Raw genomic sequence first — 26,220 nt, 5'->3', positions numbered from 1 at the left:
TGCCCCAACACAAGTAAGCTGAAACACCATGAAAGGGGAAAAACACAACTAATTACTTTTTTTTAGATACATGAATAAACTTTGTGAGATGATGGACACAATGATTTAATTCTGTGAGGGAAAAACTGTGTGTGCCATTTGAATAAAATAGCTCCATGAAGCAAAAACAAAAGTACCCTTGCTAATTAGTTCTCGCTGCGATTTTTAAAAATATGCCTTTTAATTTCATAAATCAAAGATCCTTATGATATTCTAAGTCCTTTTAATGTCTTCCTTTTATCCAGAATAATATTCACCTCCCTAATCTCTGATTATCTAATAGGATTATTTGTCCTATGAGAATCATCTGTATCTCTCTCTCTCTCTCTCTCTCTCTCTCTCTCTCTCTCTCTCTCTCTTTCTCTCTTCTTGAAATTAGTGGTCATGGAGACAAAGGTCTCCAAACAGATGGCTGAAAAAATAGCTACTTGTAGATTCACACCTACAATATTTTATAAAGATGAGTTGATACCTACAACAAAATAAAATTAGCAATTGAAAAAGTAACAAGAGAATATTCTATGGCATATCTGGGTGTTTAAATACATGGCACAGGTACTTGGTAAAGGATACCTACTGAATTCATGATAGAGGTTAGCTCTGGGGAGGAAAAGGGGAGAATGACCGTGGGTAGGTGACCAAGGGGCTTCAACTGTATCATTTTAAATATATGTAGAATTTTACATCTTATCTAAAATGTCATAATATTTAAAAGATGGAAGTGCATATGAACAAATGTTAAGATTAATCAATTCTAGTAGGTGGTAGACAGCTGTCTGCTTCTAATCATGGTTACTTTTCTATTCTCTTTACCCTTCTGTTTAATAAAATATAAAATGCTAAAGGAGAGGAAACCCATTAGAGCTCAGTGGAACGGAAGGATAAATGTGCCAACTATGAACAAAGTAGCTGTCATTGGAGGGAGACAAAGTTCCACAACAGAAAACAAAATCTGATCCTTGTATAAGATCTTCTATTTAATTTTGGGATCAACAAACATATGAAAAAATATTCAACATCTCTAGCAATTAGATAAATGTAAATCAAAACTACACCAAGATTTCATCTCACTCCTGTCAGAATGGCAATCATCAAGAATACAGCAACAATAAATGTTGGCGAGGATGTGGAGAAAAAGGCACACTCATTCATTGCTGGTGAGAATGCAAATTGCTGCAACCACTATGGAAAGCAGTATGGAGATTCCTCACCATTTGAACCAGCTATCCCACTCCTTGGTTTATACCCAAAAGACTTAAAATCAGCATACTGCAGTGATACAGCCACATCAATGTTTATAGCAGCTCAATTCACAATAGCTAAACTATGGAACCAACCGAGGTGTCCCTCAATAGGTGGATGGATAAATAAAATGTGGTATATATATTCAATGGAATATTACTCAACTTTAAAGAAGAATGAAATATGGCATTTGCCAGTAAATGAATGGAGTTGGAGAATATCATGCTAAGTGAAATAAGCCAATCCCGAAAACCAAAGGCCGAATGTTTTCTCTAATATGAGGATGCTAATTCACAATAAGGCAGGGGGCACTGAGAAGAATTGGGTTACCTTAGATTAGGTAGAGGAAGTGAAGGGAGGGGATGAGAGAGGAGAGGATATGGGGATAGGAAAGATGGAGGAATGAAACAGACATTATTACTTTATGTATAGGTTTGATTGCATGGCCAGTATGATTCTACAACATGTACACTCAGAAAAATGAGAAATTATATCCCATCTATGTATGATATATCAAAGTGCATAAATGCATTCTACTGTCAGGTATAACTAATTAAAATAAATTAAAAAAAAAAAAGAATCAGACAGCCCCAACCTAAAACCTGGTGTTGCTGTTAACTTCTGATCGTCACTACCCATGAATCTTGTTCTTCTTGCTCTTTTCTGGGTTTTCTTCTTCTATGTGTTTTCTGTAAGACCAACATCATGATTCATAGTAAAATAAAATTTAAAAATATATATCTCAGCTTGCTGATCAGGCCTTTGTTCTGACGTCAGATTTTTGCTCCCCTACTTCCGTTTGCAGCCTTGACCAGGTCTCTCTCAACTCTTAACTCTCCTGGTCACTGGTCACTGGTCACTGGGCAGCTGGGCAGCTGGGAGCTTGCTCTCCAGAAAGACCTGACACTAAGCGTCAGTGGACAGCAATCCCCTTGACTTAGAGTCTTTCATTTCCTGAGCACCTGCCTGCCAGGACACATCCTCCCAGCCTCTGAGCTGCTGCTCCTGGTTTTTGAGTCTTTGTGTCCTGCTGCACTGCCTGCTGGAGCCTTCATTCTGTTCTGGTGGGTTTTTCAGCCCTGTGATTTGAAACTGCTCCTTCTGTTTCATGGGTGGATGGCAGAGGGAGGATTTTAAAACTACAAACACATTAGGATTTTTCAGTACAGACTTTTTTACAAAGAAAATTATAGAAATAGAAATAGATACATGTAGCTACTGAGTGACAAAACATATTAACTATGTTTTAATTTTTTAATGTCAAGAACAATTTTTTATACCTTTATTTTATTTTAATTTTTATGTGGTGCCAGGGATTGAACCCAGTGCCTCACTCATGCTAGCGCTCTACCACTGAGCAAAACCCTGGCCCATGTTTTAATTTCTTTTTAAGTTATCCCTCACTCTTTCTTGGGTTTGTTAAAATACTCTAGCAGTATGATATAGCAGAAAGAGCATCCAAGGAGTATAGGTTTAGAAATTCAAATGACTTGGATTCAAATTCTGCTTAGTATCTCTGGGTCTTATTTTCCTCAGGTGAAAATAAAATGAATGATACTGGCATCTTTCTTTAAATATAGTTTCAAAATAATCTCTACTTGTCCTGTGGCTCAGAATCTGGCCACACTACCCAGCAAGAAAGAGTCACTAGGGAGATGATGTTCCCGCTGAGCTGTCCAGATGGGGCACGTAAGGTGTCCGACTCTGGGAACTCAGAGCAGCTGCTCTGAAAACAGACTTCTTTAGAAATGAGCAACTCAAGCAGGAGAACTGTGTTTGGACTGGATGACTGTTAAGGCCCTTGTACTCTGGGATTCCATGATTCTATGAATATAAATTGTTTTCTAGAAAGAAATTAACGTGTCAAGTTAAATTTGTGCCCATTTATACAGAGACACCAGACTTGACAGAAGTTCTAGTTAGTTTACTGACTTGTTTAAAAAAAAAAACAGGTCTCGCAGCAGACAGGGATTGGACTGCTCCATGGAAAAACTTATCTGCCGCTCTGCAAACTGAAAAAGGAATTTAGAAGGCCTCTGTGCAGTCCCTGACACTGGACTTGTCTTCCCTTCCTCAAAGTGTGATGTTGGCTGTAAAGTTTATGAAGCATTCTCTGTAGACCTCAAGAATTCTTTCAGTGGGACCAGGGCTCCCAGTAGATGCATTTTGGGGGAAGAGAGGGTTCCAAAAGCAAAACCCTCACCATCTCCAGGTGTCATCGGAGAGAATGCATTTTTGAAATAACATCTAAGATGAGATAGGTAATGGAAAAATAATTCTTATTTGCAACAAAAAGTACTATCTGTGGCTATACTAACTGCATTTCTTATGAAATATTTTAAAGATGTCAAAAAGGAAAACACAAGTTCCAGAAAGAAACCCCTGACTGACAGCTTTAGCAAGATGTTAGAGCTTCCCATAGAAAATTATGGGCTTTTTTTTTTTTTGAATTGTCGTGGAAAAAATAGCTCACTTAATATTGTAGGTGTGTGTCTGAAATATGATTACATCACAGACTTTCATCAATTGAACCACATTTTGTACATTTGAACTCTTGATTGCATATAATACATATTTTCTCCTATTCTTTTGAGTGCAATCAGACAGAAAGTTCATCGGGAATGTTTTTGTACTTTTAAGTATTCAGCACAGGCATGTGGATAGGCTTCAATAAACACGTAACAATTAGCATTTCAGAGATGCTTGCTAGTCATTTCTGTGGGATTGTCAATTAGCAGGACTCTGTTCCCCTCCCCCAGGCTGTTGCTGAGGTGGAATCTGACATACCAGAAGATGCTATTTAAAGGTCTTCTGCTCCGTTGAATTTAATGTCTATCATGTCCTAGGGTTTGGTGGATGTGGAAGTTTCAATTTCCCTAAGTCAGGGTATGGTAGTCAGAGTTCTCCAGAGAAACACACACACACACACACACACACACACACACACACAATCTTAGCCTCCCCCCCACCCTGCTGCTGGGCTTTCTGATTCAACCACACTTGGTCAGGTGGGTGGTGGCAGCTTGAGTTTCAGTCAAGAGGGACACTGTCCGTATCACCTCACATGGGGGAGAGAAGATTGTATTTTGTTCCATGGTCTCATTCTCCAGAGTTCAATCTTCTGCCATGATGGCCTGGGAAGTGTAGATTCTCTGGATATAAAGAATACAAGATCGGAGGATACATCAGCACGGGTCAATTGGAGATCACCTTTTTAACATAAAGCGCTTCCTTGGTCCTCCAAGACAGATTATGTGCTTGCCTTTTAGAGCAGTCTTTTTTTAAATTTTTTTTTTTTTTTAGTTATAGATGAACACACAGTATATTGATTTATTTTTATGTGGTGCTGAGTCTCGAACCCAGTGCCTCACACATGCAAGGCAAACACTTTGCCACTGAGCTACAGCCCTAGGCCTTTTGAAGCAGTCTTAACCCTAGGGTATTTTCGTTGTTTAATATTGATTGTCAACTTGGGTGAACTGAGAGATGCCTAGGAAATTCGTGTGTGTGTGTGTGTGTGTGTGTGTGTGTGTGTGTGTACGTGTCTGTGAGCACAGGAGGAGGAGAAAACCTATCAGCCGGAGCAAGCTTGACTCTTCTTGAGTGGGTACATCGATTGCCCCTACCATTGCCTTTGGATATCAGGCTCCAGCTTCTTCAGTTTTCCAACATAGACTTGCACCACCGACTCTCCAGGGAAATTCCATCCTTCAGACTAGACTGGGGCTGCATGATGGGTCCGTCTTGTTCTGAGGCTCCAGTTTCTTGGACTGAGCAGCTCCTAGTTTCAGGGCCTTCCAGCCTGCAGTTGGCTGTTGTGGAACTACCAGCCTCTGGTTATGTGAGCCAATCTAATAAATCAATTTTTATAATTACATATTAGAAAAGATGAATTATTCTATCATGCATGAGAAGAAAAAGAGTTATGGGCCTGCAAATGAAATTAGAGGAAAACAAAAGAAGCTATTCATGTTAAAAAGGTCATCTTTAATCGACCTGTGCAGATATATCCTCAGATCCTGCATCTTTCATATTCTGAGACGCAATAGTTATCCTGTGCATCATGGCAGAAGGTTGAGTCAGGAGAGTGGGGCCATGGAACAAATCACAACCTTCACTCCCCCAGGCCAGGTGATTCTTGACTGAAACCCAAGGTGTTACCACCTCATCAGACTCCAAGCATCTGTCGCTTGAATCAGAAAGCCCAGCCACAGGATGGGAGCAGGTGCTCCTCCTTTCGTTCCATAGAAGGGAGCTGTAGGATGGAGACTGTGGTAAGCATCCCAGGAGAGGGGTTAGGAGGGTGGGTTCCCAAGGAAGTAGCTTTAGGTTCCTAAAGCCCTCTACATCCATTTTCCAGCTTTTCATTCTTGGGCAAGTTACTTGACCTCCCAAAGCCTCAGTTTCCTCATCAGCGACATGTGGCAACAAAGTACTTATCTCCTCTGTTCTCTCTATCAAGAGATCTGATGCACACAAGCGGCCAGTGTCCTGTTGAGAAAAACAAGAAAGACTGAGGGAGCATTAATCACTGTTCAAAGCATTCTCCATTTGACTTACGCATCACTCTTGAGATATTATCTTATTTTCCAGTTCTTACAGGTCTGGGGAAAAAAAAAAAAAGCATTGCTCTCCTCTATGACATGAACAGTGTCCACAGGGATGTAGTTTCCCGAAGGTCAGTACCACTGTTTCTGTGAAGGACGATGGACTTCCATCTCGTGATTGGCCACCGGCTGTGGCCCCTCCTAAGCTGAGATTCAGTGATGAATTCAGACGTAATTCACATCTCCCACTCTTGCTTGCTTTTCCTATTGTTTGCGGCTTTCTGTGGTCTAATGACTACCTGTCTGGGACTCCTATTTTTAACATTTAAAACCTGACAGATGACAGCTCTTAGGTTGTAATTGTTGGTTAAAAATAGGATTCTCAACAGGTAGCTGTTAAAAAGAGAAGGGACAGTGACTTATTAGGGAAGGTCGCCTGATAAACAGTGATTAATATGACGTGGCTGAAAAAAACGGTATGACAGAGGGGAACAGAAAATGCCGGGTCAACACAGTGCTCTCCATCAAGGGAACCAAGGGCCGTGAGTTATGCAACAGGCAGACATGACCGTGCCAGTGCCAAGAATCTGCTTCAATCTGCCTGCACCCTGTTCTGAAACTGAATGACCTTCTTGGAAGTGGGTGATTTTGCCCTGCTATTTCTGGCAGCAGTTCCGGTTCTCAGGCCCTTTATTCTACCAGTTGCACTTTTAAAGTAAGAAATATGTTGTCTGCCTGATACCAGCTCCCCTGTGCCAAACACATTCTTTCAATGATGGAGGGGAAAGTCCTGCATAAATTGGGCAGATGAGGACAACAAACTGAAATTCTGAAGGAGAACATAACTTTCCGGAGCTGTTCTCGGGCAACGCACCTGGCATGGACCGGATGCCCCATCTTTTCCTAGAACGAGGGAAGAAATGTGCACAGATATATGCATGCATTTGCATATATATATTTAATAACACTAGAACTTTACCATTTTCTTATCTGCTTTCTAATGTCTGAATTGGCTGTAAAGAAGAGATACGTGTCCTCAAAAATATAAGAAATACTGTCAGCAGTGGCGCACGCCTGTGATCCCAGCGGCTGGGGAGGCTGAGGCAGGAGGATCGTGAGTTCAAAGCCAGCCTCAGCAATGGCGAGGCCCTAAGCAACTCAGTGAGACCCTGTCTCTAGATGAAATACAAAATTGGGCTGGGGATGTGGCTCAGTGGTCAAATGCCCCTGAGTTGAATCCCAGGTACCAAATAAATAAATAAATGAAATATTCTGAGTTTGGAAAACAGACTTAAGAAAACTGGTAGAAATGACAGTCCCTTTCCTATCATCTGCCTCCTCCCTGTTGGTATTTTCTGACTTATTTTGTGGTGCTTTTGTTAGTGGATTAGGAAGTTTTCACTGTTTTTACTTCCCCTTAGAGGCCAGCCAGCGAGCCCTGTATTTGTGTCTGTACCCGCCCCACCCCAGCCACAAATTTATTTTCCTAGCTGCTTGGTTGACTTTCCTTCCAGCATGTCCACAGCAGACCCAGGAGCCTCAAACCGCACATCGAACTGTGGATTTTCCCCAAGGAATCCCACGCCTAGGCCTGTCTCTCTTTTCATAATTTATGGCCTTCTTGCCTCATCTGGAATCTCTTAGTGGATTTTTCTCTATTTCTTTTCCACCAGTCTGTCCTCCTTCTGATTGTGGAGTGTGTGTGAGATAAAACTCAAAGATGTTCTTTACCTTAAAACCTTTAGGGACTCTCTTCTTTATGGAACGAAATCCCAGATTCTTGTTAGGAGGTGTGAACGCCTTCCTGTCTTGGCCTTGGCTGTTCATGGGGAATCAGTCCCCATTGTCGTGGTCCCGTCAGTCTTTTGCTTCAGTCACATAACTATTCCTGCCGTCCTGGGAATAAAATCTGCTCTTTCTAGCTTCCTTCTGAAATCTTCTCCCCTCTGCTGGGAATGCCCTTTCCAAGTTGACAAAAGCTACTGGTCTTGAGTGACACCTTGTGAGTGATTCCCTTCCTGATTGTCCTGGCTGGTTTGACAATCTGGCCCCTCTGTGGTGTTGGGCAGTAAGCCCCACATCATTGAGGTAGAGACTTCCATTGGTCACTTCCTCTAGCAGGCATCTAGCCCGGCTTCCCCCACCCCGGCCCTGCCCTGGGCAGAATTGGTAACCTTGGGTTTCCGACATGTAACTTAGTTCCTCACATCTAGTTGGAGCTCAATAAATGTTTCTTGATAAAAAAATATAAATGAACTGAGTAACCTGATTCTTGTAAAAGTTTCTCTTTAAAAAAAAAAAAAATACTTAGGAGGTGATTGAGTTTGCCTTCCAGGTCAAACTGGACTTTCAAGAACACATCAATGGTGGAAAAAAGTCAGGTAGTTCCAGTTAATCAGAACTAGGAAAAGACCTTAGCAGTGACCTGATTCAAGCAGTGGCCTTTACACATTCCACATTGCCATTAGCAGATATAAAATTACTCCACCCAACTTACCGGGAACAGAAGGCGTTGGAACCCATGTCGGTCCCAATCTCTCATCCAGGGGCCTTTTCTTATGCCTCCATTTGAGTGTCCGTGATAGGGATTATTCATGATGCTCTCATGCCATGGATGTAACCTGTCCAGTGGATCTGGGTAATACTGCAAGTCAGAAAACTGCTAATGTCTACAGCTAAATATGGAAACTGAAACAAAAACTGTGGTACACATGTCCCCTAGACCAGCGAATTGGTTTGAAGGGAGTGACAGCACGTTTCAACAGTGCTGTATATAGGGGGGTACTAGGGGTCAGAGCAAAGGAGAAGAGAGTAGTCAAGAACGAGAATTTAGGCCTGATCACATCCAGATCATCAGATTAAACTTCCTATCCAAACTCTGCAAATCCGCCCACAGGTCCCTGGTGGCCGGCCTGTCCTGTGCCACTGCACACTCCTCCTGGAGCAAGTCAGTCTCAGGATTTCACAGGAAAGACCCCTCTCTCAGTGTCTTATATGAGTGTCTCCCCAGGTCCTACTGGAAGGCCAAGTAAAAACAATTGGGAATAAGGTAAAGAATCTCCATCTTTGCCCAAGTTTAGGAAGAAGCTTTAACTAGACTTTGGGAGTAAGATTTTTTTTTTTTTAACTTAATTTAAAAAATTGGCTGAGTATGTAGTACATGCTAAGGACTGGTTGAGAACCTTTTTCTGATGAGGAAGTGAGACTTGAAATGGCAAATAATTGGCCCAGGGTTACAGATCAAGTGACCCAGGTCTGAGGGCAGGATAAGGCCTCTGTTCTCCTGTGGCTTCCTGCACTGTGGTGAAAAGACTTAGGACTTTTTAATTGTAGCTGAATTAATTTGCTGGTGCCAGAAAGAGGAGAGGTGAGTGGTGATTTGCTGGGCAGAAGACTTGGTCCTATTTCTGGTTGAGATCCGCACTTAGTGTTTAGCAGGACCGATGGTGGGAGGCAAGGAAGGAGGTATTGATGCCTGGGTCCTGTGCTCGACATAGGACCTCAGCATCTCTGGGAACTCCAGGCTCCTGCATCAAACCCGGCAGAACTGGGGCCTGGAAGAGAGACCTTTCACATTGATGTGACTTCCATGAACTCTTCCCTTTGGAGTCATAAGACTGTAAACTAATAAACAGCTGCCCAGTATGCTTCAGGAAATTCCTGCAGAGTATTTATTCGAGACGACAGGCAAACAGTTTGCTAGTCCAGACTTGCTCTGGACCTTTGTGCTGCTCCACCCACCGACCCTACACTATTGTGTTCCAAAGACTGCCCAGTCTCATTAGTTCCACCTTGAAAAACCTGCCAGGAATCACTTGCGTGCACACCCCAAAGCCCTCTAAATAGCCATTTGAACTTCCCCTTCCTGAGACACTGCTCTGACTCCTTCATGTTGGGGTTCCTTGCAGTAATGGGCTTTGTTGTATTCCCTGGCATTTTGAGGAGTCCATACGAGGTATTTCAGTCCCACTTTATTGATGTGGAAACTAAGGCTCAGAGAGACTAAGTCATATAGGCAGTAGACCTGACAGGTGTGCATTCAGCTCTAGAGCTCCGATCTCCAAGCCTCATTCCTGCAGAGCGTTCAGTGCCTTGTCTGGACAAGGAGGGATTCATGTTGCCTCGTGAAGACTTAATATTCTGCCTTGTTTGCTTTAAACTCTGAGAAAACCAGTGTAACCATCATCAAAGTCACAGTCTTCTTCTCTCCTTTCTGTTTTGTTAAAATCTCTTTTGTTTTATGTGATTTTATCTATATAAATCACAAGTGTAGCAGAAAAGGACCCAATCTGATTTTTCTTTTATTATGGCAGTCAAGACTCGTAATGTAACTCAGCACCTTCACCATTCTGAAGTGCGCAGTTTGGTGACATTTAGTACGTTCAGAGGTTGTGCAGCTATCACCACAACCTGCTTCCACAACATTTCATCACCCCAAAAAGGAAACCCCATACCCATTCAGCAGTTATTCTCCATCTCACTCTTCCAAACTGCAGGTGATCACTAGCCTTCTTTTGTCTGTGAATTTCTCTATTCTGGATGCATTCATGTGCCACATAATGAGGTTTGGATCAATGACAGACAGCATAGCTGACAGCAGTCCCCTAAGATTATAGCACCTAATGACATGGCCACCGTGGTTTGTGTAATTCACTCAATGATGTTCACATGGCCGTGAAATTGTGTGAGGAGGCATTTCTCACAATGTCTTCAGATGGTCTAGCAGTGCACGGCTGCTGTTCCTATAAATGGAGGGGTGCAATATGTGGGCTTTGGGGTCCGGCTTCTTTAACTTGGCACCCTGTTTTCCAGGTCGCATCAGATTTTGTGTTCTGTAATGTTTGTGTTACACTTCAGACACTGACTGGCAGTGAAAGAGCAGGCCAAGGACATTAATTATTAGGACTGAGAGTTTTTCTAGTCCTGGCAGGGGAGAAGTGGTCCTCAAAGTTAACAATGGGAAGGGAAGCCCTCCATATCCCTTGGCCACTTGATCTGAGGAGGGGCTCTCCATCACTGTCCCCTGGCTCTGGGCTGAGGCCATTTGCAGCCGGGTGCCCTGCCTGATAAGGAATATTGCATGATGGATGAGGAGTGGTCACCTGGGCTTCTTGTCAGCCTTCTGGGCCTTCTCCTTGTCCAGCACTCATCTGTATGCCAAGACAAGGTGGCAAGCTGTTGGATGAGGCCAAGTGACAGGATGAGGCTTCAGGTGAGACCTGCTTGCACTTTGCAGAGTTTATACCTTGGATTTGGCCAGACTGGATAGAAGGAAACTGCTGGGAAGGTTTCCTGCCCCCTAGGAGGGAGCCATTGTTCATTTACTTTCTCCAGCAAATATGGAAGTCAGTCTTTTCAATGTGACCTTGAGCTCAGGCCTGCTTCCTGTGGGTCTGCCCAGTCTCAGCTGGAGGGTAGTAGCCTCTTTCAGACACTAAGCCTGAAAAAGATGCTCTTGAGGATAGTTCGGATAAGAGCGCAGAAGGTACTGTATCCTGCAACTACCCAGAATCTTCTCCTACCAGGCTCCTAAAAATGTCAAAGAAAAGAAATTGTGTGCCTAATACTGTCAAATCTAAATCATGATTTGATGCCAAAAAGTAATATCAATCTTTCTTCCAGTGACAGCTCAACACTTAGAAAATTTACTTCATCATTTCCTTTCCCAGTTAGTGTCAAATTGAAAATTGAAGTATGATACATTTACCAGTAGGAAATTTTATGCCTTTTACTTAGAGGATTCCTTTTTTCTTTCCACCCTTCTGAGTTTTGCATGATGTGGTTGTAAAACTACAAAAAGAAAAACTAAAAGAAAAAAAAAGTCTTTACTATTCCTCTTTCTAACCTTTAAGATGAAGAAAGAGGATCATGATGAGTTAAAAATGTTTATTTTATAAATATTGCATAGAAGATCATAAGTTGAGATAAATATCACGGAAGTTACTGAGGCATAAGACCACAGTCACTTTATGAAGCAGCTTAAGATAAAGGAGCAGTACTAAAACTGCTATAAATTTTTAACATACTTTCGTTGTTATCCAATATGGTAAACATCTGAGGTGGGAGTTCTTAGTGGATCCCCTGAAAATGATCATGACACTTCACACTTAGATGTATGTGAATCATTCTGGGGTAAAGACTATGACTTTTTTGCTTTTGAAATCTTACACACATTGTTGACTTTAGGATAAGAAGAGTCTTCACTCTCAAAGGTGGCTGGAGTCCTACAGTGATTTCCCCCACCCCAAGTACTGGGGATTGAGTAAGCACTCTACCACTGAGCTACATCTCTAGCCCTTTCTATTTGATCTTGAGATAGAATCTCACCAAGTGGCCCAGGCTGTTCTGGAACATGTGATCCTCTTCCCTCAGTCTCCTGAGTAGTTGGGATTACAGGTGTGCTCCCCGTGCCCGCTCATTACAGTGCTTTTTAAAGGTTTCTTCCATTCTGAGATTCTCTGCAATCAGTTCTGTAGTAACAAAGGATATTTTCTTAGCTAATAGATGATCTCTGGCACATGGAAGATTGCCTAAATAACATACTGGATTCTGTTGATGGTGGGCAATCACCATCATGCTTTTGCTAAGAGGTTGCAGCCTTAGTTTTTCCAAAAATCTTCTCTGTTCAAATTAATTGTGTATAACCTTCAATAGATACTTAAAATGAAGGTTATACTTATAAATTACTCGATGTAACATTATTTGGTAGGTTTAAGTACGTTTAACTGCCATCCCTAATCAGTAGATGATGTTCTATAAAGGGACATTCCATTACATATGTCTGTGATTTCATATTCCAAGTTCCCAAATCCAGAAGCACTGAAGAGATAAAGTTTTTCCATAACTCATTCAGCAGTTAATATGACCTTACTTGAACTCATTTGGCAGCAAAATCTGACCTGAGCTGCTGTGAGGCTATTTATAGGCATTTAAAAAATCTACTTAGTAGAAATAATCACACATTTCATGGTAGAGACATTAATGTTTGGTTATTAAATGCTGGACCCTGTTCAGGGTGTCATGTAACATAGTAGTACTGCATAAACTTCCTAAAATAAAAAACATTTCCAAATTCCAAAATACATCTGGATGCATGCAGGTAAGATCTTGTAGATCTCCTCCAAGTATTCTGCCTAAAAAGATATTTAAATAAATCTATTTAAATATATATACTATTGATATATTATATAAAATATAAATGTAATATGTTAATATAATATTAATTTTGAAACTTTGATATTTTCAATTTAAATATTTTTTGAGTTCATATAGTCACTCTAAAAAAGGAACAAAATATTTTCTCATCTTTCCAAACTGGACCAACACACAGCAAGTTACTTCTTGATCTTTGATACATGACTTCTTCAAGTACTTGTGTACTTTGTCTCTATTGATGTGTCAAAAGTACAGGTGGAGGAAAGATAAGCAAGAGTATCTGTCTATGGAAACAAACCTCACTTACATGTGGAATCTAAACCTTACTGTGTGTGTGTGTGTGTGTGTGTGTGTGTGTGTGTGTGTGTTACTGGGGATTGAAACCAGTTCCCTGTGTATGCTAGGCAAGTGCTCTACCATTGAGCCACATCTCCAAACGTATATGCAGAATATAAAAAAAATCAAACTCACAGAAGTAGAAACTAGAATGGTGGTTACCAAGGCCTGGGTGGTGCAGAGGGTCTGACAGGGAAAGGGGAGATTTTGGTCAAGGTATGAAGTTTCAAGATAAGGAGGAAGAATACATTCTGATGAACTATTGCATAGCATGGTGACTATGCTTGATAATAATATATTGGACATTTCCAAATTGCTTTTAAAAAAATTTGGTTTCAAATATTCTCACTATAAAGAAAGGACAAGTGTGTGGAGCAATGGATGCTAGCCTGATGTAATCACTGCATAATGTAACATTCGTTCCCCATAAGCATTATTATTTTTTCATTAAGTAATAAAAATTTAGAAAAATCGATTAAAAAAAATAACAACAGAAAAGGGTACCTGCCTGATTCTGAAGGCTGACTCTCCTTTTCTATATCCTATAAGGCATAGCATGTAGTAGGTAAAATAAATAAATAAATTATTCTACATTGATCTGTAATCCATCCCATGACAATATATTGTTATATTGGTTGGAAACAAAAAGTCCAAGACTGAGATCATCTTTCAAGCCACAAACGTCAAACTTTGTTCTATAATTGTATCCTAGAATGCATCAGGTTGACCCTGACTCCTCAGTGCCATCACAAAGAACATCCTTTTTCATCCCTGGATAAACAAGATCTACTCGGAGACATCTGGCCACAGCTCCAACCTAGGAGGGCCCTTTATGAGTGTGGCATTTCCAGAGGCACAGTTCACCGAGATGTTTCTGCAGTGTGGATCAGAAAAATGCACTCAAGAGTTCACAGTCATCTGGTAGTCAAATCAGAGAAAGAAATATTTGAATGCTGCCTAGACATACATTCAATGTTTCAGGAACAGGACTGTCTCATTAAATGAAATGGAAATAATGCCATTTCCATTAGCAAAATTGGCAGAATCAGATACCTGGTTCCCATAAAGTAGAAACACAGCCAAGAACATTTCTACGGGAAGTGTTTTTAGACCTCAGTGTTGCAGAGGAGGTAGCAAAACCTCCTCCTCTCTCTTGAGTCTCCATTAAGAGGCTTCCAGAAATAGTGGAAGTGAGCAGAGATATGTGGTCCTCATAAGAGACAGGCAGGTCAACAAGTCTTGACTGTGACTGCAGAGGTGTCTTGACTTCCATAAGGGAAGAATATTTCTGTTGGGCAGTGGGGCAGGGTGGGAGGCATGGAACTACTGGTGATGGAAGAGGGGCACAGAGTCAAATGCTGGCATTGCTCATCTCTCCTATTTAGGGGAGGAAGGAGGGTTGGTCTCCAAAGCCAGAAGACTTCCAACACTCCATGGCAGACAGGGCTGTACTGATAAATCTTTGCAAACAGCTCTTTGCTCTGACCTCATGCTTGCTAAGAACCTTTTTGTTATAATTATCTTTCCTGGGTATAGGAGAGAAAACATCTGATCATGCTCAAGGGTACAGAATAGGTATCTTGACAGCTACACTGTGAGTTATTGAAGTGGTTTTCTGATTTCATTTGTCAGTCTGAGGAACTGATGCAGGAAAATGCATTCGTGCCAAATAGATTTGAGTGTTTAAAGCAGAGAACTTATGAAGGCCCAGAAGTCCTGTCCCCGATGGGGGTCTCCTCTGTCAGCCCTGCTCTGCTTCTGCCTTCCTGGTCTGAAGCTTCATGACAAGGGCATGGCAAACAAAAGTCCCAGGAAGGCAATGAAATTCAATGCTACTTAAAATTAATTCTGCAATATACACATACACACAGTGTCCAGAAGACAATAGGTGAGGTCTTAATGCTTCATCAAAAGCCATTTCGACAAACATAATTTCCCTTGGAACAACTCAAGATGGCACATGAATTCTCTCTTTTGTTGAGAAGGAAAGATTAGGAATCTGTTTCAAGTGGACAAGCCCCGAGTAGAACGGAGAAGCGCTGTGACATCTGCTCTGAAAACATTTGAGAATGGACATGCAGAAATAAGAGTTAAAACAGTCGTCTGTACATTCCTGAATAGGAATCTGATTCTCTCAGCCACGTTGACTGGGTCAAGGGAGAACACCTGGGCTAGGCTGAGGGCTTTTCCCCAATAGAATACACAGAGAAAATAGATCTAGATTCTCTCCGTTGGAAAGGAGAGAATCCCACTTGGGATGCAATACAATGTGACAAAGAAGTCAAATATTTTATTTATTGACAACTGACCTAGAACCCAGAACACGTAGTTTTCTTTTAACAATGTCAGTGAAATGCTTGTTTTTCAAGAATAAAGATGTACGTTTTCCTACTCAGCTAAATTCATGTTGCTCAGGTGCAGAATTCCAGCAACCCATGTGCCATTTCTAGAAATAAACTCATTTCCTAGAAATATCTGGAAAACAACCACCTGGTTTCCTATGACACCAGCAGTGTGCCCGGGTGCGCTGCAGTTTGAGGCCTAACACCTTTCTGGGAGAAACTGTTCTTTAGGCCAGGTGGTGAGTACCTGGAATTTCAAAGACGACAGAAGGTGATGCCACATCTTCTTGTAGTGCACAGGTCTAATTAGGCCTTGCTGTAAGTTTGGATCTGGAAAAAAGGTTCATGAAGTAAAAGGCTGGGTTCCCAGCTCGGCACTGCTGGGAAGTGGTGGAAACTTCACGAGATGGCGCCCAGTGGAAGGTCTTCAGATCATGGTGCCTGAGGGGACTGTGGGACCCTGGGCTCGCCCTTTCATTTCCAGGCACTGATGCTCCCTCCATGATGTGCTGGCTCCCCCCAGGCTCAAAAGCATCAGGTCCAGTGGATCATGGACTGAAATCTCTAAAACTGAGCCCAAACTCTCTTTATGAGTTGATTGTCTCAGGCATTTTTTTGTAGTGATAGCCAAGGAACAGGCTTGCTTCAGCTATGTATCTGAGTTGCTGCAGAAGGCAGAGAACTTATTTCTCTGACTCTAGAATTCAACTAGTCAACGCCCAGAGCACACACGATGACGTGCCTAGCAATGTGCTGGAGGGACAGGGCAAAAGGACAAGGCTTTGTCCTAAAGGAACTCCTAGTCAGCTTGGTGACATGAATAAAAGACTAACTTAGGGGTTGGGTACCTAGACTTGATCCCTGTTTACCTGTTGTCTGGAACCAGCTGCCTGAACTTAGGTCTTGCCCGCGTGGGAGGGATGACCTTCAGGCACTTACCGGGCCTTAGCCTTAGGCACTCTGAAACCTGCTTGGCTTCTCTGGGTCAGCTCTGAAACTGATACATAAACATCAAAGAAACAATTGAATAATGAGCTCATATATGCCTCATGAGATTACATAACTATGTTTTCTGATTTGTACAATAAGATTATTGAATTTGCTTGCAAATTATTTTGAAGATTAAGTGAGAGGGTATATGCACCTATCATGCCTTCCCGCTGCTGATTCATCTACCTAAAACACTGTTTTAATACTGACACTCTTGCTTAGGTCTCTATGCTTTCAGAAAGCTCAGAGTTCAGCACTTTTATACAAACCTTCTGATCTGTTCTCATCCCCAGTTACTCCAGAGACATCAACTCTCTGCAGTTGGATGTTCACTGAATATTGGTCTCAAAGACCTACATGTCTCTGTTTTTGTTCATACAGTTTTCTTCTTCCTATAACTTTCCATGGAATGGCCTTTCATGCCACTGTATCTCCTTATCCAAGATCCACATGGTCATCAGGCCCCCAGTTTACGTCACCTTCCCATCCACTATCCCCTCTTCTGATGAACATTTGCAATGTGGCCTGTTGCATTTGAGATGAACTGTGAGCAGAAGATACATACCAGATTTCCAAAATTTCGTGTATGTGTGTATTATATTTAGACCTATGTATACATAGAGTCAATCATCTCATGAATAATGTTTTACATCTATTATAGGTTGAAACTCTAATTTCATCTGTTTATTTTTAATCTATTTTTAAAGCCTACTAGAAAGTGTAAAATGCAATGCATAGCTTACCTTCTGTTTCTGTTGGATAGTTCTGGCTTAGAGTCCTTACCGCTAGCCCGTACGTCTGGCATTCCATCACACCTGCCTGTCACATCTCACAGGTGGATGTCTCAGAGTGTCAGGCTGGGTGTGTCTCCTACAGCACTCAGCACAGAGTGCCATCAACGAAGAAGAGAAGAACCCGTGAATCATAGGAGGCTAATCACAGCACACCTCTAAAGGGTCAGCTCTCTGTCTTCTGAGCTCATCCAGTGTGAAAAATGTATTTGTCTTAGGTCTAGGAACAATCAAAAGATCTGAAGAGAGTTGTATACTGGAAGGCGGGGTGCATCAGCTGTCTGAGAAAAAAATCGATATTACCTGTTTTGTCCTGTGCGTGCAGGATGCTTTTTGTGGTATTGCAAAACTTTGTTATTTTTTATGTTACATCCTTTCACTTAGTACAGTATTTTTTTTCTTGACCTCCAGTGTTTTGTGGCCCTGGTGATACTGAAAAAAATTACCAGCACAATTCTGGGAACAGTGACCTGCTGATGCCACCGGACTCCAGGTGCTGAACTTGACCTTTTTTTGTGTTTGTTTTAGTCTCTAGCTAGGAGGAATCCCTGTAACTGAAGATGATTTTGAACTGAACAACAGAAAGAATTCAAGGATTGGAAGTTACTTTTAAGAGCAAATGGAATGACTTAGTGCATAGAAACTGAAGAAGGAGTGTCGCTGTTTCTCCTATGTATGACGTCAAGGATTTGAAGCAGAATAGTGGCTCAGTCATCAGTTTTCAGATGCCACTGGGATCCACCATGAGTCAACACTCCAGGAGAAATTTGGTTTTGCTCTTCGAGAAATATTTGCTGATAGGATCAGCTGCTAAATGGTAGGCCAGGTTTTTATATCTCAAAGTGCATCTCATCAGTCTTGTGGGGTCTGCATGGATCTAGGTATGACCCTTCGTGAGGATAGGGTACTGTTTACTAGGAATATTAATAGCCTTCACATGACAGACTGGAATTTTTTCTGAGTGATTCAGTTTTACTTAGGTATGCTTATTTAAAGGGGGAAAAGCATTATCTCAGGATTGATGGCAGAATCATTTAAGCACAATGAGTTCTTTAAAAAGAGCATCTTACTAAAATGTTACCTATAATGGCTTTAAAAATTCCCTGTAGAGCAAAAAAAAAATGTTATTGGAACATCTATTAATGTTTGCTCTTTAAATGCATTTTTAACAAGGACCTAAATATTACAGGTGAGTTCCTGTAGTTAACATAACAGATATTTTAAGTCAGTAAAGTTCCTGTAGATTTGTCACTGTTCATTAAATTGGGAACAAAGAAACCCGATAGCCTGCAAACCTCAAAAGAAAGGTAAGCAAAAACACAAACACACAAACTCCATGACTCTCAGCACTTTTCATCTCTGAATTGCTATTCCAAGAAAAAGAGAACAATCTAGATGGTTGCTATTACCTTTTACAACTCAGTGCAAAATAGTAGAGTTGAGTAACTATCCAAATTGACCGACTTCTCTCAAAGGGGCTGTGGGTTAAGAATCATTAAACAACTTTTTGCACAGCACAGAGCAAACAGGTTTTTTAATCCGATATTTGGGAAGATTACTTTATTCAGTTGTGGTTTCTGTGGAATTTAAAGTGCAATAAAAAGTGAAGGACTATTTGTTTGGATGCATGGGGTATTATATATATGTTTTTGCTATTCTTAGTTGTTCTCTTTCACCTGAAAAAAGGTGGGTTCGGTTGCTAGGAAAGGGAAAAGAAGGTTAGGAGGAGGTATCAGAAGTGATAAACTTTGCCAAGCATAGAACTCCTCTCAGGGATTTAGAAGCAAAACTACTGATCAGGCTTTCGGGGACTTGAACCTGAATCAAAGGGAAAGGAAGTTGGGACTGTCTTTCCCAAGGTCACGGGACATTGTGAGAACTAGTTAGAGAAGGAACCAGAGTGGCCAAAGTGGACCATCCGCCTGAACAAGTTTTCTGTCCTTCCACAAGAGCCCACAATTCCTACAAATCAGCTAGTCTAATAATGACTAGTGAGACTACTTTATTTTACAAACAGCTGAAGGTGGAACAACGACTGTCACCCTCCGAAACCAGGATACTGACAGACTGACAAGGCCATGTGGTTAAGAAGTGACAGTGGCAGAAAAATAAAGCCTGTTAAGGTGGCCCCACACCCCCAATATCAAACCCATCATGAAGAACTTTTACAGGTGCAAACAACAACTTAATTTTTTTTTCCCTGCATGGAGCCATACCAAAATTCTCAGGAAGAAGTCCAAACTTAACATCTAAAATGCAGCATAGGTAATTTCTGTGTCATAAATGGAAGAAAACAGTGTGCTCTCACCACTACTAATTACCAACCGTGAGCCAGGGAATGTGGAAAAGAGAGAGGAAAAAATGGAATTGAATGTTCTGAAAGATGCTGAAAATCAGAGCTTTTGGAAGCCATTCATGAGAAATTAATGCTGCTATGAAGATAATTATCTAGAACAAGATGTTGCACAGTTTTCAAGCATATTCAAGAAAAATTGAAGAAGTGCTGAGAAAAAGGGCTTGTGAAGATGGTGGTGCCAAGAACAGGCTTCAGGTGCAGAAGGTAGAAATGTGATCTTTGCCCAACATCCTAGGGAAGGGAAAGGCCGTTCCTAACAGTTGCTAACATCACTGCAAAGATCACACTCTGGTGATCGGTCCAGGGTGAGCTTCTCTGGGCTGCTGTATTTGCGGTCTGTCATTGGAGCAATTGGATTTGGAAGCTTCTTTTCCACTCCATGACCAAATGACCAAATCTGATTCAGAAACACTCTCTCTACTCCCACAAAAGGTTAAAAAAACTATTGATGAAATATATTAATATATTAATCCAGATATAAATATAAATATGATTACATTAGTAGTGCTCTCTGGTAGAGACTCTTCCAAAAAGAATAGAGAAAATGTGGGTGTTTCAGGGGGATATCCCCTGGAAAGTGGTTCAATAGAGTTTCAGTGTAGCAATGCTCTTTGGGACACACTGAATCAAAAATTATGAGATTCAGGAGCAATATTCTAGATGGAAATTTAAATAATGTGAAGGGTGTGTATGAAGGGGAGGAAAGAGAAATTAATTTAATTCCATTTGCTGATGTGACTGTAGCACAACTATTTTTAGGTATAATCCAAACAGTGCATATCTTCTCCATTTTGATTAGTAGAAAATTGGCGGGGAGTCAAAAGAATTAGTATTTCTCAGCACATTATGCCAGAAACGTACAAATAAAACTACATTATCTGTGCCAATGTGTTTCATTTGAATTACTGCTAAGGTTTTATTTTATTTTTTTCCCCCTTCAAAAGAATGACCGGGTCCAGTTTTGTTAGACACTGAAAGGAAAATAAGTCTTTCACAATTGGCAGCAAAAGTTTATAGCATAATTTTCCTTTAAACCCTTCCTTAGAAGATCTTGCTAAAAACTTAAATGTTAATATTACCCAGATACTGTGGGTGCAGAGTTTCCGCCTGGCAATTTTACATATTGTCAGAGGAAGTCAGCATGTTCAACAAAATGTGATTTTAAAATAAGCTAGGAGAATGTGCTTAACAAGGAAAGGTTTCACAATAGCCACTTAGAAGTTATTAATAATTCCAATTCCCAAAAATCATAGGCAAAAAAATAGACTCTATTTGCAAAGTTTTATATTGGCAAGCTCACCAAAGGACCCAGCTAGATGCTATACCATATTTCTACAACTGGGAGAAGAAACTGTGTTTGTTACACGTTAGAGAACTTTACAGTGCTCAATCTAAATAAAATTTCCAAATGTGGCAAATCAATGAATCTTGATGACACGTTAGTTCATTGCTTTGATTTTAAGTCTTATGCCTTTGGTACTCTGATGTACACAAACCAGAGGGGGAAGGTGACTTTCTGCATCCTTGCGGCCCTCTCCTGCCATTTCTGCAGTGAACTATCTCGTGGCTTACGCAGGATGGGCAGCTTTCTCGTCCCACTGCCATGGCTTTTGAGACTGGCAGGCCAGCTTTCATGTTTCCTAGTGTAAAGCAATGGGTTTTCTCCCTCAAAAACAACAGAAAGTAGTTTTCATGAGTATTTGGAATCACTGTCATGGTCTGTCTCTGAATCCTTGTGATTCCCAGTTGGAGAACCCAGGGAATAATATAAAAATCTTTAAACATTTCCTATTAAAACATATAAACCAGTCCTAAGCTTATATATTATATCTACGTAATTATATATCATATCCTCTAATCCACCAAAGAGAGTAAACCTATCTACTAAGTAGTTAGATTTGGCATATTTGTTCCTGAAGTTGAGGAGACGTTCATGCTTTTAAGACCTGAGGTTTGATGGACCTGTATACACATTTCAGGCTGGGAGTATTTATTTAAATGTGAAGACATATCTAGAATAAATCAATAACTGGGAAACCCAGGAAAATGAAGTGTTAACCTGGAACTTCAGTGTCCTTCAGATGAAACTAAAGATGTGAAGTCTATTAATTTAAAAGGAAGAGGGGCAAAATCCCTAAGAAAATGCACTTCACGTACTTAAGACGGGCAAGAGAGACTAGGAATGGACTGGCTCCTAGGGAAATTACAGTGATAGTCCATCCTGATGGATTTTACATTTTCCAAAATAAGTTTTGGTATGTATGTATTTATTTACTTATTTAAATAAATAAGTAAAAAGCTTTGCCATCTTTGTCCCCCTCCCATTCATCTTTTTTTTTTTCTCTTGTGGCTGGAGAAAGGGGTTAAATTTGGGGGCTGCTTCCTTCAGTGAAGCTGCTGTTTTTGTGCAACCTTCTGCTGGGCTCTGAAACACCAGCGTCATTAACCTTTCTCAGAAGACTGTCTCCTGGCTGGGGATCAGGAGAGGCCCTGAGTTCAAGCCCTAGCACTGAGAAAAAAAAAAAAAAAAAAAGACAGACTCCTGATTTTGCCTAGATGAGAAAAGTCTGTTCATGTTAAAGTACAGCCTGAACTAAAACTTTATACTCTTCACTTTGGTTTCTATACGGTACACTCATGAAATGAAGATCTTGTTCAAAAATATAAACCTATTAAATCAGTTTATTTTGGAGAATGAACAATTAATTTCCAGATGGAATTTCACTGTACCCTCCTTAGGAACTAATTTTATGAAAAATACCTCATTCACTGGGTGTTGTAAATTTGTTAGGAAGTTAAGTGATTTCACATTTGTTTTTACCGTGACCTGCCCACCCAGCACTTCTGCTGAAATGATCTCTTTAATTACACAAGAAAAATAACATTTACTTCAGAAGCCCTTTTATACATTTTTTGCTTAAGCATGGAAATATTTTCTCATTCTAAACAGCCACTGGAGAAATCTGCACACTGATCATCTGTAGGCTGTGATTTTTTGACTGGAAAACAAAAATAAGCTGTGAAAGCCACTTACCGAATTTCAAGTAGGCAACTGGTAGGCAACTGGTAGTTAGTCTTCTTTCCTGCGTTTCTGTGTGGCAGCTGCAGCTAAGTTACCTGGATCCACTGGGTTTTCTGATTGTTTGCAGAAGACACACCATGGCAAATGTCACTTCTTAAGTCAAGTGCAGCAGATGGGATCTTGAGAGCGCCTACAGATAGTCTGCAATACCTTGAATCTGGCTGTGAAGATTGAGGGCAAATCTGCAGCGCTCAGTAGGTGAACGCCTTATTTGGTACAGGCATTTTGCTGTTATTGAGTCATGAAAAGCTATTAAAAGAGCTCTATGAGAAATCCAGTCTACACTTTAAAACAAAACAAACTGTCTTTTTCATTATCACTGACCCGGTACAGACTCACAGTACATGATCTTGATTGTGCTTCATTGGTATTTATTGCACATGGACCAATTCTTCACACAGTAGTTAGTTGCACCAGAGTATAAATACTTGGAAAAACACAGAGGAAATAGGATTTATACACAAGTGCTAAATTTTACCAGCAGATTCACGTGGGCACTTGGACATAAAAAAATAATAAAAAATTCGTAAGATAATTATATTTATAATATGGATACAGTTACAGTACCATGATAAAAGAGTATAAAAAGGCATTTTCCCAATAATTCATTAGCTCAATAACATAACAGACAACAGAAGTTGAATTTGAGTGTTATTTTAGTTTTTAAGATCTGCCCCCTCCCCACGCCATTAAAAATATTTTTTGTGTGCAAGTAACATCTGTGAACAATTCCTAACACTGTGCAAAAATGGCATTTTGAACCACTCCTTTTTATTTTTTATTTTTTGTTTTTACCCACATGTGCAGTAAGTAATCTGAACTGTTTCCTTTTTTTTTTTTTTTTTTCCTGTCCTGTCTTCAATTGACAGAGTCACATGTTATGGAGAGAGGCTCAGCGCCTGGTCCTTCCAACTAATATTGATACATAAATAAGCTGTTTAATATAAACAAGACTTTCTATCTTGCTGTGCAATATGCACAGTGTGAGGTAGAAAACCCTCAGCTGGACCTCCGAGGCGCGCAGGGGACAAGAGTTTGTCCTACAGAAGGAAAGCAAGGTGAAACTTGTTCCAAGAATAGCTTAACATTTCATAAAATGAGATTTTTTTTTTTGCATCCATCCTTTCTCTTTGCTTTGAGAACAGGAGAAATCATTACACAGGAATTAAAATGCAATTTCTCTGAAAAGCAAAAGGAAACGTCCTGACAAACTGTCACCCCCACCCCCACCCCCAGCTGACTGCTCCCATTCTCAGGAACAGGATGGAAGCCAAGTTGATAGACTTTTATATCTCTTCCCCTACCCGCCCAATTTCCACTCGGGTCCTCGCAGAAAGCGTCAAAACCCACCTGAAAAAAAAAATATATATATATATCTAAAGATGCATCGCACTCACACACAAAAGAAGGCTGAACCACAAACAGAAAAGAACCCAAGAAAAATCAGCAAGCCACTCTCCCAACCCTCCTAAACTTTCCTTTTTGTGCCGAGGTCCGTGGTTTTTCGGTTTGCCTTGGATGATGCAGACGAGGTTTGTGGGCTTCGAGTTCACCTGCTTTCTCTCGGTCTTGAGTAAACACAGATCTCCTCTTTGGCCCGGGAAGCCATTCAGGGGCTCCACAGCGGGCTCTCCTCCCCACCCGGGCGCACATCCCGCGTCCGGGCTGGGGCGGCGAGGACCCGCGCGCCAGGCGTCAGCGCCCCGAGCCCTACACCTTGGATTCCGAGGCGAAGTCCGGGCGGCACGGCTCGTCCAGGCTCGAGTCGCTGTCCGCCGTCGCCGCCCCGCCGTTGCAGCCCGCCCAGGGCTCCAGAAGGCGCGCGGGCGGCGTGGTCCCGTCGTCGTCGTCGTCGTCCGAGGGGGCCCCAGGAGACGGCGGCGGCCGGTTGCCGGTCAGGCAGCCCGAGGCGCGCGGTCGGTCGCTGTGTCCCGCGTGGCGCCTGCGAGCAGCCCGGCGCGCGCAGCAGAGCAGGCGCTGGAAGGCCTTGCGGAAGTCGGGGCTGCGGCAGTAGATGATGGGGTTGAAGGCCGAGTTGGCGTAGCCCAGCCAGTTGAAGAAGACGAAGAGGCGGTCGGGCACCAGGTCGCGGTGGAAGGCCTTCACCACGTTGGCCAGGAAGAAGGGCAGCCAGCACAGCGTGAACACGCCCATGATGATGCCCAGCGTCTTGAGCGCCTTCTGCTCGCGCAGCGCCACAAGGCGCGAGGGCCGCCGCTTGCTGACGCGCCCGTTGACCATGGGGTCCGCGGCAGGACGCGGGGACCCGGGCGCAGGAGAGGACGAGGGCGCGGGCGCCGGCGAAGGCGGCCGTGCTGGGCCGCTGAGGAAGCGGCGCTCGCAGCTGTCGATCTTCTTTACCTGCTTCTGGGCCTCGCGGAACACCCGCAGGTACACGAAGGCCATGATGCACAGGGGCACGTAAAAGGAGACGACGGATGAGGCGATGGCATAGGCCCGGTTGGTGACAAAATCGCAGCACTTGGGGTCATTGTAGCAGCGGCGCGCCTCATCGCCCTCGTCCCGCCACCAGTGCATGAGGATGGGCAGGAAGGACACCAAGGCCGAGATGGCCCACACGGTGCACACGAGGGCCCGCGCCCGCGCGCGTGTCAGCAGGCTCTGGTAGCGGAAGGGCGACGTGATGGCGAGGTAGCGGTCCAGGGCGATGACACACAGGGTCTCGATGCTGGCCGTCACACACAGCACGTCCACCGAGGTCCAGAGCTCGCAGAAGAAGGAGCCGTACTCCCAACGTCCCCACACCACGATGGTGGCCCCGAATGGAACCACAAGCAATCCCATAACCAGGTCCGCGCTGGCCAGGGACATGATGAAAAGGTTGGTGAGAGTTTGCAGCCTCGGTGTCTTGGCTATAGCCACGATCACCAGCACGTTGCCTGCCACGATGAGTAGCACGATAAGCGCCATCAGCAGGCCCATGCCCGCTGTCCATTGCTGCGAGAGCGGCGCCGGGCCCTCGCTGGCCGGAGGCAGCAGCGAGGCCGGCGGCGAAGCGGGCACCAACAGCCGCGCCGCTGTGGCTGCGCCGTCGGGGAGCGGCGCAGCTGACGACAGGTTGCAGGGCTCGGAGGCGCCCAGGGCGAGCGCCCCCGCGCCCATGCCGAGCTGCGGAGGCCGGGGGCGGGGGGTGTGACGGGGCTGGGCCGTGGTTGGGGAACACCCCAGAAGCCGGGGCGGCGGAGCGCGCGCAGGAGGTCGCGGCCAGGTCAGGGCAGCCGCGGCACGGGGCCGGAGGCATGGGCGCCGGGCGCCTTCCCCGCCGGAGCCGAGCGCTGTCGCCGCCGCCGCCGCCGCCGCCGCTGTTGGAGCTGCTGCA

General features: G+C 42.8%; 1 protein-coding gene across 1 annotated transcript; it reads right to left on the bottom strand.

The window, feature by feature from the left end:
• Nucleotides 1-24,590: 24,590 nt before the first annotated feature.
• On the bottom strand, nt 24,591-26,003 carry Adrb1 (adrenoceptor beta 1). The gene has a single exon (XM_026389209.1). The coding sequence runs from the start codon at nt 26,001-26,003 to the stop codon at nt 24,591-24,593; it is 1,413 nt and encodes a 470-aa protein (XP_026244994.1).
• Nucleotides 26,004-26,220: the final 217 nt, after the last annotated feature.

This window comes from Urocitellus parryii, chromosome 5, assembly GCF_045843805.1.
Source record: "Urocitellus parryii isolate mUroPar1 chromosome 5, mUroPar1.hap1, whole genome shotgun sequence".
Lineage (NCBI taxonomy): Eukaryota > Metazoa > Chordata > Mammalia > Rodentia > Sciuridae > Urocitellus > Urocitellus parryii.
This window is presented reverse-complemented; position numbering and strand designations above follow the sequence as displayed.

Bases quoted from the DNA above. Each gene is read 5' to 3' on its own strand.
- Adrb1 (XM_026389209.1), bottom strand. From the start codon at position 26,003: ATGGGCGCGGGGGCGCTCGCCCTGGGCGCCTCCGAGCCCTGCAACCTG.